The sequence below is a fragment of the Artemia franciscana genome, chromosome 5 (assembly GCF_032884065.1).
Source record: "Artemia franciscana chromosome 5, ASM3288406v1, whole genome shotgun sequence".
NCBI classification, from domain to species: domain Eukaryota; kingdom Metazoa; phylum Arthropoda; class Branchiopoda; order Anostraca; family Artemiidae; genus Artemia; species Artemia franciscana.
The window spans coordinates 21,198,666-21,212,316 of NC_088867.1; the positions used below are offsets into that span (position 1 = coordinate 21,198,666).

Consider the following 13,651-nt stretch of genomic DNA (forward strand, 5'->3'; position numbering starts at 1 on the left):
CTATCCATTCACTGAGCCAGTCTTATAATGTTACTCCGGCTTGTTCTTTGAGAATGATCTAAACTTGCTTAAAAGATAGGCATTTTTCTTTCTCTATTTTTGTGTGTTTCTGACATAATTTCAGCATATTATTTAATCTAAGAAAAGATATATAGCGATTTTCTTGTAGTTAGATATTTTGGTTATCGCATAATAGCAAATTATTGTCTTACGTTGAAACGTTAAAACACACAAACTGCAGGAAAATGACGTACCAGGAATTAGCTCTGGGAATATAAACCTGATGAAAAATCTTGTTTAGTTTTGTTAACATCATTCGAGCTGACTATAGGCTATTAGATGATACAAGTCAAATTCTCTTCCTTAGATTTTGAAAAACACTCTTTGATATTTCCATTGAAACATACCTTTTTTGTATTTGCATTGGAAAAAAATCCAAAATGTAACATAATTGCCACCCCCCCCTCTGTATTTTGAAAGACATTTTTACCCCCTACATTTCGTAAATTGATGCCCCTGTGTAGCAGCTCAAACAAACATTTTTATTATTTTCGGGCAGTTTTTCAGGTTTAGGTAGAGTAGTTTTAAAGTAAACAATAAGCATCCCTCTGTATCTGGTAATATCTAAATCAGAACAATTAAAAAGAATTTCATAAAGTAAACTCCGATCGATAGAAAACTTCAGTGGATTTGTGTTTAATTGTAATATCAGTTCAACTACCTTTATCTATTACTTCTTCAGGTAGTTACTACAAGTAGATGTACCCCCCTGCTCTCCTCCATAAAAAATTCATTGCATGGGAATTTCTTGTATTTCTCGTATAGTTCACCTGTCTGTTGGAGTTTGGGGAGACAAATCCACGAATTCTCAAACAATTGTTTCTACTCCTTCGATCTTTGTGTTGAATAGTAAAGCTCATGAGTAATTTGTCAAATTTTTCACCTTTGCGAATTATTTTTTATAATTTTTTATTTGAATTTCTCGTGATTTATTTAATTTTCAATAAAAATCAGCAAACTAAAGGTTTGTCGCAGTATGCAGAAAGATACATCTTGTGATAAATGGTTTAACCATATGCTAAAGGGAAGCAAATCTCTTTTCTTTGTCGAAGTACCGATCTCCTATCATACCTCATCATTGTTTATTGAGTTCAGTTTTTACTAAAAATTATCTGGTCATAACAAATTGCTCTTGCAATTTATTACGTGTCTCACATGACCGTGATTGAAAGCAAGATATTTAATACTGAGCTATCCAAGAGATTAGTTACTAACTCTGGAAACCTATATTTCAGATGCTACTTTACTGGAGTTGATCCACTTCAATACCTAACCCTCCAAATAAGGATATTGTTGCCACCCAAGTTCGACATTTTAAATGCAGTTAACTCATCCTAAATGTAGATCCTAAAATTGTTATCATTTAAATTGAAGGTACATTCACCTGTCTCAAATGAAAATAGTGTATTAGTACTATTGACTTTCTGTATCGTACGATATTCGGTATGAGTGGAGTGCTAGGGCTAGACTCTACCTTTTGCGAATCGTCCTGGCTAAAAAAAAAAACAAAAAACTGAGTTTACAATCATTTTCCTTTATATTTGGGAATTTCAAAAGAGCAATTGGCCGGAATTGCTCTTTCCAATATTGCTCGTTCCAATAAATCTTTTGAAATTAAAATGATGTAAAATATTGAAAAAAATAGTGAGTTATTTATTTATTTTTCTTCATAATTTTTTGCTTTTGCACTTATGACCACTATAGTGAGTGAGTTAAGTTTTTTATTGCCAATAAAAAAATTAAAGGTCTTGAACCCTTTTTTGGGGTCATGCACTCTCTCTGACACTTTGTATAGGTAAAACCATTTAGCATGTCGCGTAACTTCTTGACATCGCTTAGTAACTATGTTAGTATTGAAGAGTCGGAAATGAGGATAAAGATACGACTTGTATATTCGTAAAAGATATGTTAACCTTTAAATAATAGTTCTTTTAGGAGTGTAGCAAGAAAAAATTTATAATGGTTAGTCCTGTCAAGCTAGAGTCCTGTCAGTTTAGAGCTCTATGTTAGTATTTCCTCTTCTATTCATCCCAAAATATTCGAATAAAGACCAAAATCGTCAGAAAAATATGAGCTATAATAAATATGCATGTAGCTATGGGCTTCAAACTCAGTATATGACTCGAAATACTCCTTAAAAAAAAATAATTATGTGTTTGTTATTTTTATATTTGATAGGTATAGATGATGATTTAAATTCTCAGGGTTTCAAGCTGTGGCAGATTTCTAATTATTTTTTTTTTAATCTTGAGATTTTCAGATATTCAATTCAAAGTTTAAATCTCGATATGTCTGTCGAGTACAGAAATAAGAATATGAAATGACTCAGATTTAGCATTAAGTAAGAGAATTTTCCTGTAAAAATTGTGATTTATAAACAACTAATAGTGGAAATATGATTGGATGAAATGTATGAAAATAAGTATAAAAATCTTCAGTGGTATATGTAGCAGTTTAGACATTTTTATGGACAAATTTATGAAACCCCTATACGAAAACATAACTATATTTTGTGACCGGTTAGTATTGAGAAGCTGAGAAATTTGTATGCCTGAGAAAATTTGCCTTATTTTCAAAAAAAAGGGGGAAATGCCCTCTAAAAGTCATAGAATCCTAATGAAAATCAAACCACCAGATTCAGCGTATCAAAGAACCCTACTGTAGAGGTTTCGAGCTCCTATCTGCAAAAATGTTGAGTTTTGTATCGACCCAGTGGTTCGAGAATGTCTTGAGAGGGCTCACTCTAACGTAAATTAAAAGTTCTAATGCCCTTCTTAAGTTACTAAAAAACTGGAGGGCAAATAGGCCCCCTCCCAGGCTCTTTTTTCCCAAAGTCATCGGATCAAAATTTTGAGACAGCCATTTTGTTCAGCAATGCCGAAAAATATAACTCTGTCTTTGAGGACGACTTAATCCCCCACAGTCCCCGGGGGACGGGCCACAAGCTATGAACTTTGCCCATTGTTTACATATAGTATTGATTATTGGGAAGTGTACTGACGTTTTCAGGGAGATTTTTTCTGGTGGGGGGGGTCGGGGAGGGGCTTATGTGGGAGGATCTCTCCATGGAGGAATTTATCATGAGGCAAGAGGATTTCCATGAAGGGGGCACTGAATTTTCCAGCATTATTTAAAAAAACAACTTAAAACGAACAGAAACTATTACGTATATGAGGGGGGTTCGTCCCCTCCTAAATACCTCACTCCTTACTCTAGAGTATTTTTAGTAAACTCAAGAGAGCTATTTATTCTAATTAAACGGCCATTGTGATTCGGGAGTCATATTTAAAGAATAGGAACAAAATTCAAACTTTAGCGTAAAGAGTGAGGTATTGGTGAGGGGGCGAACCCCCTCATATACTTAATAAAAATATATGACTATAGAAGTTCGTTACAAAAGTTAATTCGTAAGTTACGTACATTTATTACTACTAAAAATGTTCATTAATAAATTTAAAAGTTCTAGTGGCCTTTTTAAGTAACCGAAAAAATTGTTGGGCAAGTAGACCCCCTCCCCTGTCGCTTTTTTCTCAACATATTCCGATCAAAATATTGAGAAAGACATTTAGCCAAAAAAATTAAAATCAATATGCAAATTTTGTTTTAATTATTCACTTACTGTTAGCCAAAACCCATTTGCTCGCCAAAATTCAAAACTGAATTTAATAATTTTTTATAGTTCTTGTACATTTACTTTCTATTATACAAATCCCCTAAAATACAACAATGTTGTAAAAACCACCCCGCTTTGCAAGAAAAAGCAAACCCAAAACACCAAAACAGATAGCCAAAACAGATAGCCAAAAAAAGTAATGATGTCAATTTCTTCGTCTCAGTGCCATAGCATAGCTTGAAAACAAAGTTTTGACAGTAAAAAGAAGCAAATATTTTGCTTTTCAGCCCCGTCATGACAACACAATCCTGAAATATCATTTTGACAGCCTAGTGAAGTTAGGATTTTAAGTTTCCTCTCCTTGTTATTACAAAATGAAGGTTTTCACACACACACCCCTTAATCCGCCCCTGAGCTGAGCACCTCTGTTCTAGGGTGCTCTAATTTATCTGTAGTTTTCAGTTGACTCTGGTCCTCGATGCATGTCTTTGGCAAAAAAAAAGCTGAGCGTGATGAATAATTTAAGGTGAATCCTTTTCAATTTTTTTTGTTCAATTTGTGAGATTATTTTCGAGCTCTAGGTTTTACAGGTTGCGAAAACCCGTCTAGCAGGCTTCTGCTTAAGGCCCATCCACATTGAGATTTTACTAATACCGAAATTTGTTTAGCGCTGATCTGGGAAGGCAATTGAAACCAAAAATGTTCACTAGAAATTTAGTTTGCTTCCAGAACTGCATCGAGCCAAAACTGAAGTTTAATCAATAACTTAGTTAAGACCAAGCCAATCAAAATTTTTCATAGAATTCTCTGATTGGCTACTGCCTAAATTTTATACAGATAGAGAAAAGTGCAAACAAAATTTGGACCTAATCAGAGCTTAAAAATATTCGTTCGACAATAGAAACAAGGACTGTATGGAACCTGACGCAAAAACAAATACGTGGAATAATTACGGTACTAGTTGATCTCAGTGTTTGAATTATCCATCGCAAACGACAAAATCTCATCACTAGCATCAGCTCTTACCCGATTCGGAATGAATAGGGTTACTGGGGGGGTGTCTGGCATTGTCCCTCCTTCCAATATTCTGCTCTCTTTCTAGATTATGCCCTTTTTCTTTTTTTTTCGGTGAAAAAAAAGTTCTTTTTGGTTTTTCCATTGAAAAAAAGAAAAAGAAAAAGAAACTACAACATTTCCTCTAGATTTTGAAAAATACATTTTTACCCCTCCCCACCCCCAGTATATGTGCATTGATGCCACTGTTCAGAATTTACTAATTTCGGTATATGTAAAATCTCATCGTTAATGGGTTTTAAGTATCAGAATCGATCTTTTATTAGTCAGGAAAATTGGCAGAAGCACCAGAATCACCCTTAAAACTTCATAAAAACTAACTTTAACTAATCTGTTTGAAATATTATTCTTTGCAGATATTAATCTTGCTAATCAGAAAGGAAAAGCCTCATCATCTCCACCAACAAGAGAGCGTCTCCTCAATTTAAAAGAACGATCACCATCTCCTCCGACTCAAAAAACAATTCGCAAAATTACTCCATCCCCTCAAATCACTAGAAAGGCACCACAAAGGAAAGACCAAATAATAGAAAAGGTATCTGAGGAGAAAAAGACAGTGAATAGGAAAGGTCAAAATAAGCAGCCGATTATTGAACCACCTGACATTTCATCGAGTGAAGTTGAGAATGACTATAATGCTGGTGATGTAAGTGAGGATAAAGTTAGTGAGTCTGGAACATATACAATTGATGTAGACAGTCCAGAGGTGGAGAAATCAAGAAAAGATATTGACCGTGTGTTCAATGTGAAAGGAACGGATAGTTCAGATTGTAGTCCTGATTGTGAAGATGGACTCAAAGTAAGTTGCAATATTGTTGTTTATCCTTATTGATAGCCAGGGGCGTCGTTTGGGGGAGAGGCAGTTGCCTCCCAATAATTTTGATAAAGAATTATTATATTGCCCTACCCCTTGAATATTGAGATATGGACCCCTCTTATCCCCCAAATAAAAATTTTGGAGCTACGGCCCTGATTATAGTCTGTCAATAATTAACTGCTTCAGTTATCGAACCAATCACCTGAATAAATCAGTAATGGGAAAAAACTGAGAAAGAAAATAATTGCCTTTTTGGCTTCGATTATGATGCATCAATCATCAGGCAGAAAAAATAGTTACGAAGAATTACGGAAACTGAATATATTTTGAAAGTAAATTTTAAGTTGGAGATGAGCCTTCGTAGAAATTGGTTTGGAGGATTGCTTTCAATGCACTTATACACCTGGTTAAAAATGTGAAAAAAACGACATTTAAAATTGCAAAATCTTGAGACATCGGCGGGAAGAGGCATGAAGTGTAAACCCCCCAGTGTTTGTCCATGTATCGAGTTTGTAGAACTGATCTAGAAAAATTTGTTTTTTATTCAGTATCGTAAATGTTTCTTGTCATTTAGTGTATTTAATTCGTATTTTGGGGAATTCTTATCTAGCCCTTCAAATTCAATCAAAAACTTTTAAGCTACATCTCAAAATAAATTTTCAGTCGAGTGGAATGTATTGGCTTTTGAACAGCCTGGTTTCTTCCAAAAATGGGAAAGAGAGATCAAATGGATTTAACCATACAGATGTAAAATATAATAGAGGGCCAACACTCATTATTTGACATTGAAAACCTTTGCGCAGGAGAAACTCCCTACAGCTAGCCTTTTAGGAAGGTTCACACGCATAGTTTTAGCTTAAGATGGATTCGGAGTGACCACGTTAGTTAATTGTAAAAAAAATAGTAAACTTAGTAAACGTACAATATTGATTTACAAAGTAAAGCACTCCACTGAAAAGGAACATAAACTGAAAAGGAACATAAGAGACTCCAAAAAATATAATAAAATTGTATTATGTGTAATTTGCCTCATTCGGCACTTGACACTTCAAAGCTGTTTTCTTATCAAAAATACGAAATAAGAAGCAAGGATTTCCATTAGAATTTTTACAGCTTATAATGCAACAATACTTCAACATTTTAGCATGAGTGAATACTTCAAACTTAAGCGGGAAACGCAAGCTTTTTCCAACGACGCATTGAAACCTCCGGTTTATTTTTTTAAAAAGCCCATTAGGGAAAAGTCACGTGATTGGCACTTTGTTTTATTTCTAAATGCTTTGGTTTTAACGTAAAGAAGTTGGGAAAAAGTCCTACATTTTAGCCAGAAATATGCATAGTTACTGAAAATTATCAAAAATCAAAATAAGTGAATTTCAGATGCTTTTCATGGAGGAAACCCCTCTCTCGCCCCCTTCGAACAAAAATCATGGAAACAGCTGTTCTGGTGAATTTTCTAGTGTCAGGGCTCTGGGTCAGAGTTTTAAGGTCAGGACGCTAACTTAAAGCATCGGTGTTTTAAAGCGAAATCAGATCTGAATGCACTTGTTATAATCCTATAGTCCTTAGTTTATTTTAGAATGTTTTTTTTCTCTCGTTTTTATGGAATTCTCTAAAAGGTCATTGAATGGTGTTATTTTATTGGCAAATGGACTACTAGTGTGATCATTTTACAAGCCGTTCATGTGCACTTACTTAGTGTGTGATTAGTATGCAGGGGCAACAGTTCATGAAAATGTAGCTGGGGCAAGAATTTTTCCCATCTTTGATGAAGATTAAAAAAAAAGTGTTTCCAAAATCTAGAGGAGGGTTGAGAATTTCCTTCAAGTTTAGCTGAGGAATCTCTCCTCTAGCAAAGTAAATATTATGATAATGACTATCACACACTTTCCTCATGTTTTGCCCCCCCCCCCACGCCCAACTAAGTACAGAGGGTTTATATTTTACCGTGTTCTGAGTTAATTGTTTATTTTACTAAGTTTATTGCTATCTATAAAGTGATATCAAATGAAAAGAAAACATATTTTTTAACTGAAGAACTAATTAGGCAAGAACTGACATTAATTCTATTTTGAATTTCCGGTGCATAGCAATTATAGATTCATTTAAACCGTTCCTTTTTTGGAAGCGGCAAACCGGGACGAATAACTCATTCATAAACAGCTCTTATTTGGCATTGATTGCAAAAGTACCTTCAGCTCAAAAGTTACTATTTATCTATATTTTAACTCTAGTGTACAGGGTTGCCACTCGGTGAAAAAATTATATGTTTTAGTGATTTTTTGTTGATTTGGTGATTTTCTTCAATAATCTAGTGAGTATGTGCTGTTTTAGCATTTTTTAGGCAATATAAAAATCACTAAAAATAGTGATTAATGATTAGGGGTGGCAACCGTGCTAATTTAGTTTCAAAGATTGTTGTTGTCTTTATGGGTCATTCCCGAAAGTAAGGCTTTTGCATTCACTTTGCACCGAACAAACTGATGTAATCTCACGTTGAAATGTACTAGACTTGGTGAGATGACAGTGTTACTTCTTGTATTAGTATTGGCTGTTGTTGAGTTCTTAGGAAGTAACCCTAGATGTCATGCTGCAAATTCCAAACAGGTTTTGGTAGCATACCCCCATGAAACACTCCAACCAGGAGTTGATCTGTCGCATAAAGCTTCGAAGGGCTCTGCAGGGAGGGACATAGGTTGGTTTTCAGGCCCGTGGGGATAATGTTATTTCAGCCCCCACCCCTTTCCTCTTTTAACAAAGTAAGCGGTCTGACTTTAATAAAATATATCTAAACGGGATCCGACTTTCAGTATATGTTTGCATGAATCTGGTTGGACTAAATATGCTCAAACTAGTTATCAGTATTAAAAATTCGAGTTTCCTCTCACTAATTATCAGGTTCACCACCCTTTTTTGTCATTAGAATGTAAAAAGAAAATGAATGTGCTAGTGCTCTAAAAGTTATTGAGACTATTTGTGATCGAGTCAGACATTCACAACTATGAAATAATGGTATTGATCTGTATAGTTCAGGTCTGGTCTCTCTGGGCCTGGTCTAGTTCAGTTCTGTAGCTCAGGTCTCTCGTGGCCAATCGGGCGGTAAAACATTTGACAGGAAAATGAGTTTGTTGAGATCTTTCTAAGAATGTGTATTTAACCATGTCCCTGTAATTAAACCAAAGTACCATGACCTTTCAAGAAAACGATAAAAAAAGTGTACATCGTATGGAAGAAAAAAAGATAAACAAACGTTTAAAAATTACTGTCTGGAATTTTTAGTAGTTTTTATGGCACTTGGTATTAACCAAGTGACATATAGCAGTCGCCAATTCTGTCGGTCTGTCGGTCCCGGTTTTGCTACTTTAGGCACTTCCAGGTAAGCTAGGACGATGAAATTTGGCAAGCGTATCAGGGACCGGACCAGATTAAATTAGAAATAGTCGTTTTCCCGATTTGACCATCTGGGGGGGAGTGGGGGCCCGGTTAATTCGCAAAAAATAGAAAAAATGAAGTATTTTTAACTTATCAGCGGGTATTTGGATCTTAATGAAATTTGATGTTTGGAATGATATTGTGTCTTAGAGCTCTTATTTTTAATCCCGACCGGATCTGATGACATTGGGGGGAGTTGGAGGGGGAAAACCTAAAGTCCCGGTTTTGCTACTTTAGGCACTTCTAGGTAAGCTAGGACGATGAAATTTGGCAAGCGTATCAGGGACCGGACCAGATTAAATTAGAAATAGTCATTTTCCCGATTTGACCATCTGGGGGGGGGGGAGAAGGGGCCGGTTAATTCGGAAAAATAGAAAAAATGAAGTATTTTTAACTTATGAGCGGGTGATTGGATCTTAATGAAATTTGATGTTTGGAATGATATTGTGTCTCAGAGCTCTTATTTTAAATCCCGACTGGGTCTGATGACATTGGGGGGAGTTGGAGGGGGGAAACCTAAAATCTTGGAAAACACTTAAAGTAGAGGGATCGGGATGAAACTTGATGGGAAAAATAAGCGCAAGTCCCAGATACATGATTGACATAATCGGAACTTATTTGCTCTCTTTGGGGTAGTTGGGAGGGGGGGAGTAAGTCTTAAAAATTAGAAAAATGAGGTATTTTCAACTTACGAACGGGTGATCGGATCTCAATGAAATTTGATGTTTAGAAGGATATCGTGTCTTAGAGCTCTTATTTTAAATCCCGACCGGATCTGGTGATGGGGGCGGGGAGTTGGGAGGGGGAAACCTAAAACTTGGAAAACACTTAGAGTGGAGGGATCGGGATGAAACATGGTGGGAAAAATAAACACAAGTCCTAGATAGATGATTGACATAAACGGAACGGATCCGCTCTCTTTTGGGTAGTTGGGGGGGGGGGGTTAATTCTGAAAAATTAGAAAAAATTAGGTATTTTTAACTTACGAATGGGTGATTGGATCTCCATGAAATTTGATTTTTAGAAGGATATCGTGGCTCAAAGCTCTTATTTTAAATCCTGACCGGATCTGGTGACATTGGGGGAAGTTTGGGGTGGGGAGACCTAAAATGATGGGAAACCCTTAGATTGGAAGGATTGGGATGAAACTTGGTTGGAAAAATAAGCAAAAGTCTTGCATACGTAATTTACATAATTGGAACGGATCTGCTCAATTGCGGGGGGGGGGGGGGGGTAATTCTGAAAAATAAGAAAAATAACGTATTTTTAACTTACGAAGGAGTGATCGGATCTTCATGAAACTTCATATTTAGAAGGACCTCGTAACTCTGATATCTTATTTTAAATCTCAACCGGATCAAACGTAATTGGGGGGGGGGGCAGTTGGGGGGACCGGAAATCTTAGAAAATACTTAAAGCGGTGAGATCAGGATGAAACTGGATGGGAAGAATAGAAACCTGTCTAAGATACGTGACTGACATAACTGGACCGGATCTGCTCTCTTTGGTGGAATTGGGAGGGGGGAGGTAATTTTGAAAATTGAGGTATTTGTAACTTACGAAAGGGTGACCAGATCTTAATGAAATTTGATATTTAGAAGGATCTTGTGCTATAAAGTTTAACTTTAGGTTCTGACCTTCTCACAAGTGCCAAATGAGCTCTTGGCTCTTGGCTCTTCCGACCTCGTCCAAATGAGCTCTTGGCTCTTCCGACCTCGTACCATATGAGCTCTCGGCTCTTCCGACCTCGTCACAAGTGCCATATGAGCTCTTAGCTCTTGTTTTCTTAGTCATTAACCGTTGAGTTGCTCGAAATCTTTTGATTTGGCAAAATAGCCTTACTTGCAATATTGCAATTTCCATTGCATGATTATATAATTTTTCTTCCTCTATAAATATTAAATCAGGGCTGGGACTGTTAGTGATTTATAACTAAATATAGTAATTTTGTTTCTTCCCATTCATGTTTTTTCTCGTGTTTGTTGATTTTTTGTTTTCAGATTTATTGGCTGTGTTTTTGATTTTTACTATCTTCTTTGCAGTCATTATCTTAGTATTTATCATTTCTGAACGTTCTGGAGATGAAGGATGACAGATCGTCAAAGATTGTCCTTTTCCGCCAACCGTCTAGGGCTAAACAAAAAGAATGGGATCTTCCTGGGAGGGTGTGAAGAGATAGACTTTGAATAGTTCAGGATGGGAGAGCGTGCGTAGCTGTGTTGGCCTCAGGTGGCTTGGGTGTGCGGCGAGTTATAAGTATTAGTAATAGTATTTATCCTTAACTTAAATCTAGTTTTGAAATTGTTAGACCTTTCATAAAAACAACCTCAGATGCTTGTTTCGGTACACCGTCGTAAAAAAAAAAAAATGTTGACATTTGCAACAGTGTCTTACCTTGAATTGACTTGGTCATTGGGAGCAAAACTTTCCTAAAAAATTCTCGACCTCTTAAGAAAAAAAGTTGCCTAGCTCAAAAAAAATTATTTTCGCGGAAACTGCATCAGGATTTAAGCCTTCAAAGCCTCTTCATTTCACTCCGCTAAAAATTCTGGAATTAATTGTTCTTTTAGTTTGCCCTTGCCTTGAATCACGTGGTTTTATGCTCTATGTTCTGTTGGTATTTAGACCTACCTTGCCATATCCTACAACAAAAAATTGGAATTTGCATAGGCTCCTCTGTAGTGGCAATAAATTTGTATTTATTGTTCTGTTTGTTGTATGACGCGACTGTCAACTTTTTCAGACATCTCGCTGGGTGAGTGATTGGGCAGCTAAAACTGCTTTACAGAATACAAATGTAAGTGGGAAACCACCATTAGATCCCCGTGGATCCGTCAGAGAAAGAACACGAACGACCTCTAGAGATGTCAGTCCAGTGAAAAGTAGCCGACAGAGTTCAGTCAGCTCGTCACCATTACCCTCTCCACACCTTGCACGAAAAGTTTCTAACGAACGAGTCTGGTCTCCAGACAACGATAGTTTCGAGGAAGAGAAACCGAGACGAAGGCTTCCTGTAATTCCCGCAAAAGGAAGAAGTTCAGACGGAGATAGTCCGACAGGAAATAAGGTATAAAATCAATAGTGTTTAACAGGAAATGTTGTTGTTTTATGCCTGGTCCTATTTTTAATTTGTTTTTCCTTAAGGTACTAAGTACATCATAATGCGTCAAGATGACGAGCTTTTCGCTATTTTGGAAAGTAGTTATTTAGGCAACTAGAATTTTCAGGAATAGATTCAAGGTCAAACTTACGCTTTGCTAAGTTTATTTTTCGAACCCCTATATACCTTTCTTCTGTATTTTTAAGGTTTAGAAGATTAAGTAGCAAACAAAAAACAATCAGGAATTTTAGTTTTAGTACCTTTATTGGTCTCTAAATGTTGAAAACATAGTGCCAATGATTTGACTGAGGCTATAAGAATTTTTTTCAAACACAATACACATTTTTACGAAATCTTTAAAACCTTATGAGGATTTAGAAAAACTAGAGGGTCAAAACATTCCCCTTTAGCCTCTTTTGTTCTTAAGATCACTTCTGAAGGTTTCACTTACATCATAAGGTTTGTTAAAGTTCGTCATATATCTGCGCTTTTTGGAGAGTGAAACAATGTATGTAGATGCTTCAAAAGACATTCCAGGGGCATAATTTATGCTCTGGATCTATTCCTTCAAGTCTCATCTACCTAGCTCAACTACTTTTGAAAATAGCACTAAGCCCATCATCTAGAATTTTACCAAACATTACTAAATATTTGAAAGTGTCCAGTTGTATATCAGCTTTTTTATTAGGTAGTTGGATTAAGAAGTTACAAATGAGAGGCGTTGTTGACTATTTTTCCGTGGCAGTTGAAAAAGCTTCCAGATTCCTATCTTAAAAGGAAGTTGTGGATTTGCATGTAACTTTGTTATCATGCATTAATGCTTGGCCTTAGAATTTCAGTTTTTTCTAATCTTTGTTGTGAGAAGGATGCACCGCGAAAAGGTGAATATTTTGAATTGATATGGGAATTGCGTTATAATGGAATTACTTGGGAACTTTTTATCTTAGTGGTCGGCAAATCTGCCTTATGTTACAATATCTTATCTGTGTCTTCGTAAATTTTGGAAGATAGGCCTAAGTGGTAAATGGTTTGCTTTAATGGATTTTTTGTGTATTTAGCTGTTGCTTTGATTCATGGCAATTTCAAAACCGTAAGATAAGGAGTAGCACTAGTTTTATTGTCCATTCCTTCTGGGAACTGCGACTTGTTTTTAAAGTTTGATTTCTAAGTAAACAGCAGTGTATTCTTCATTTAGATTCTGGATCTAAAAGGGTATTCTTCAAAATCTAGGAAAAAATATGGAGGAACCCTTGTTCCCTAACCCTGATGGATGCCACTGAGTAGCAGAATACGCTGGGTTTCTCGGCATGTCGACATCTTTGTATATGTAATGCTATTGACTATACTGATTGTATTGTTCGTCCTGGAAGATAAGCCTCAATACTTTTCAATCTTATCTTTAAAGAAACGAAAAGTTCTCTCTCTTCTAAAATATAATTTTTAGTAAAATTCCATGCTCCTATGCAATAAAAAAGGACTACTGGAATTTTCTTCAACTTTTTGTTTCTTTTAAGAAAAGACAATACTATAATAAAACAAATTAATGACAATAAAT

The 13,651-nt window shown here is 35.9% G+C and overlaps 1 protein-coding gene across 4 annotated transcripts in view; it reads left to right on the forward strand.

Annotated features, from left to right (window-relative positions):
• The window catches only part of LOC136027090 (serine/arginine repetitive matrix protein 2-like), a 143,065-nt gene that overhangs the window by 105,466 nt on the left and 23,948 nt on the right, over positions 1-13,651 (forward strand). For all 4 annotated transcript variants that reach the window (XM_065704035.1, XM_065704033.1, XM_065704034.1 and 1 more), the window contains 2 exons: positions 5,104-5,546; positions 11,740-12,063. In XM_065704035.1, the coding sequence (XP_065560107.1) occupies positions 5,104-5,546; positions 11,740-12,063 (767 nt within the window). The remainder of the gene's footprint in view (positions 1-5,103; positions 5,547-11,739; positions 12,064-13,651) is intronic.